The 1,302-nt window shown below is 43.1% G+C and overlaps 1 protein-coding gene across 1 annotated transcript in view; it reads right to left on the bottom strand.

Annotated features, from left to right (window-relative positions):
* ADGRF5 (adhesion G protein-coupled receptor F5) overlaps positions 1 to 1,302 on the bottom strand; it is a 73,332-nt gene that overhangs the window by 14,039 nt on the left and 57,991 nt on the right. The window contains 2 exon segments of the mRNA XM_023763338.1: positions 6 to 26; positions 29 to 93. Coding sequence (XP_023619106.1) covers positions 6 to 26; positions 29 to 93 — 86 coding nt within the window.

Raw genomic sequence — 1,302 nt, forward strand, 5'->3', positions numbered from 1 at the left:
CATGATGTTCGACTCCTGAGGCAGCGGTGAACAGTGACATCTTTGGTGGTGACACTGTATGAATTCCTATATCTAAATATGCATTGATAGGTTTCCTGGATGGAAGGAAGCAAGAATGAGATGAAATTAAGTCATCACTCCCAAAAGGTGTTCGCTGAGATTAAGAAGAGGCTTAGTTGCCCTGTCAAGATTTCCTGGACAGTGGGTAAGAACATGCTTGATAGACTCCCCTCCTGAGTGCTCCACGTCTGTATTTGAAGGACTAACTGAGGGCCACCTAAATATTCACTTACTTTCAAATAAAATTAAGTGGCTTATCCAAAGTCATACACTCTGTTAGGGGGAATCGGGTTTCAAAACAGGTTCCCAATACCTACTCCAAGGCTCTTTCATTTCACAGGGAATGAATGGGAAATTTGGTGTGTGCTGGGGTGGCAAGTTCTTTGAAGAGAGTTGTCACCCAGGTGGAACACTGTGATGCCCTCCCTCTCTTTCCATCTCTGAGTAGGATCCTCAATTTCCAGGACCCCATGGCACCACCAAGAGAGAGAGGGGAAGAGAGAGAGAGAGAGAGAGAGAGAGAGAGAGAGAGAGAGAGAGAGAGAGATTTCTTGGGAGAGCTCAGCCTCTGTACTCTGGAATGAGATGGCTGATGTCTCACTCTTATCTAGAAAAGTCTAAAAGTAAGATGCTGGCTGACCTTGCTGGAGTAAAAGGGGAGGCAGCAGCAGGAGTGGCCTGCATGCCCAGTTTTTGGTGTGGCAGAGTGGATTGTGGACAGTACTTGGGTTGAGTTTCTTGAAAGGACCTTTTCCCACTGAGTACTAGGGCTCATCAGAGGCTGAGCCACCATTTGAGCACCTACCATGGGGACAGTACAGGAGATAAGAAGAGTACCTACAATTTAGTAAGACGTTTTTATTTATTTTTTATTTTACATTTCTTCTCTTTGTTCCAAGTCTAGAGAAGCCAGAAAAGCAACTAGCTGGAGGGAAATCAAGCAGAACAAAAAACAAGAAGAAACTCCTTTCAATTCTGTTGGGAGGGAAGGGAAATTTAAATTCCATTAAAATGAAAGTGTAGTTGAGTTAGTTAAGACTAGGTTTTTTTAGCACTTGAGTATGAGAATGTTTAATAAATGCCTGTAACTGGGAAAGCTATGGCTCCTCCTAAGCTATTGCCCAGTAGAAGGAAAGAGCAACTTGGACAGAACTAGGTGTGAGTTCACATAGGAGAGAAATACTCTTATTTCTGATATTTTACTAGAGCAAACATAACTAGTTATTTTCTACATGCTGCCTG

Source organism: Myotis lucifugus, unplaced genomic scaffold (genome assembly GCF_000147115.1).
Source record: "Myotis lucifugus unplaced genomic scaffold, Myoluc2.0 scaffold_281, whole genome shotgun sequence".
Classification (NCBI taxonomy): domain Eukaryota; kingdom Metazoa; phylum Chordata; class Mammalia; order Chiroptera; family Vespertilionidae; genus Myotis; species Myotis lucifugus.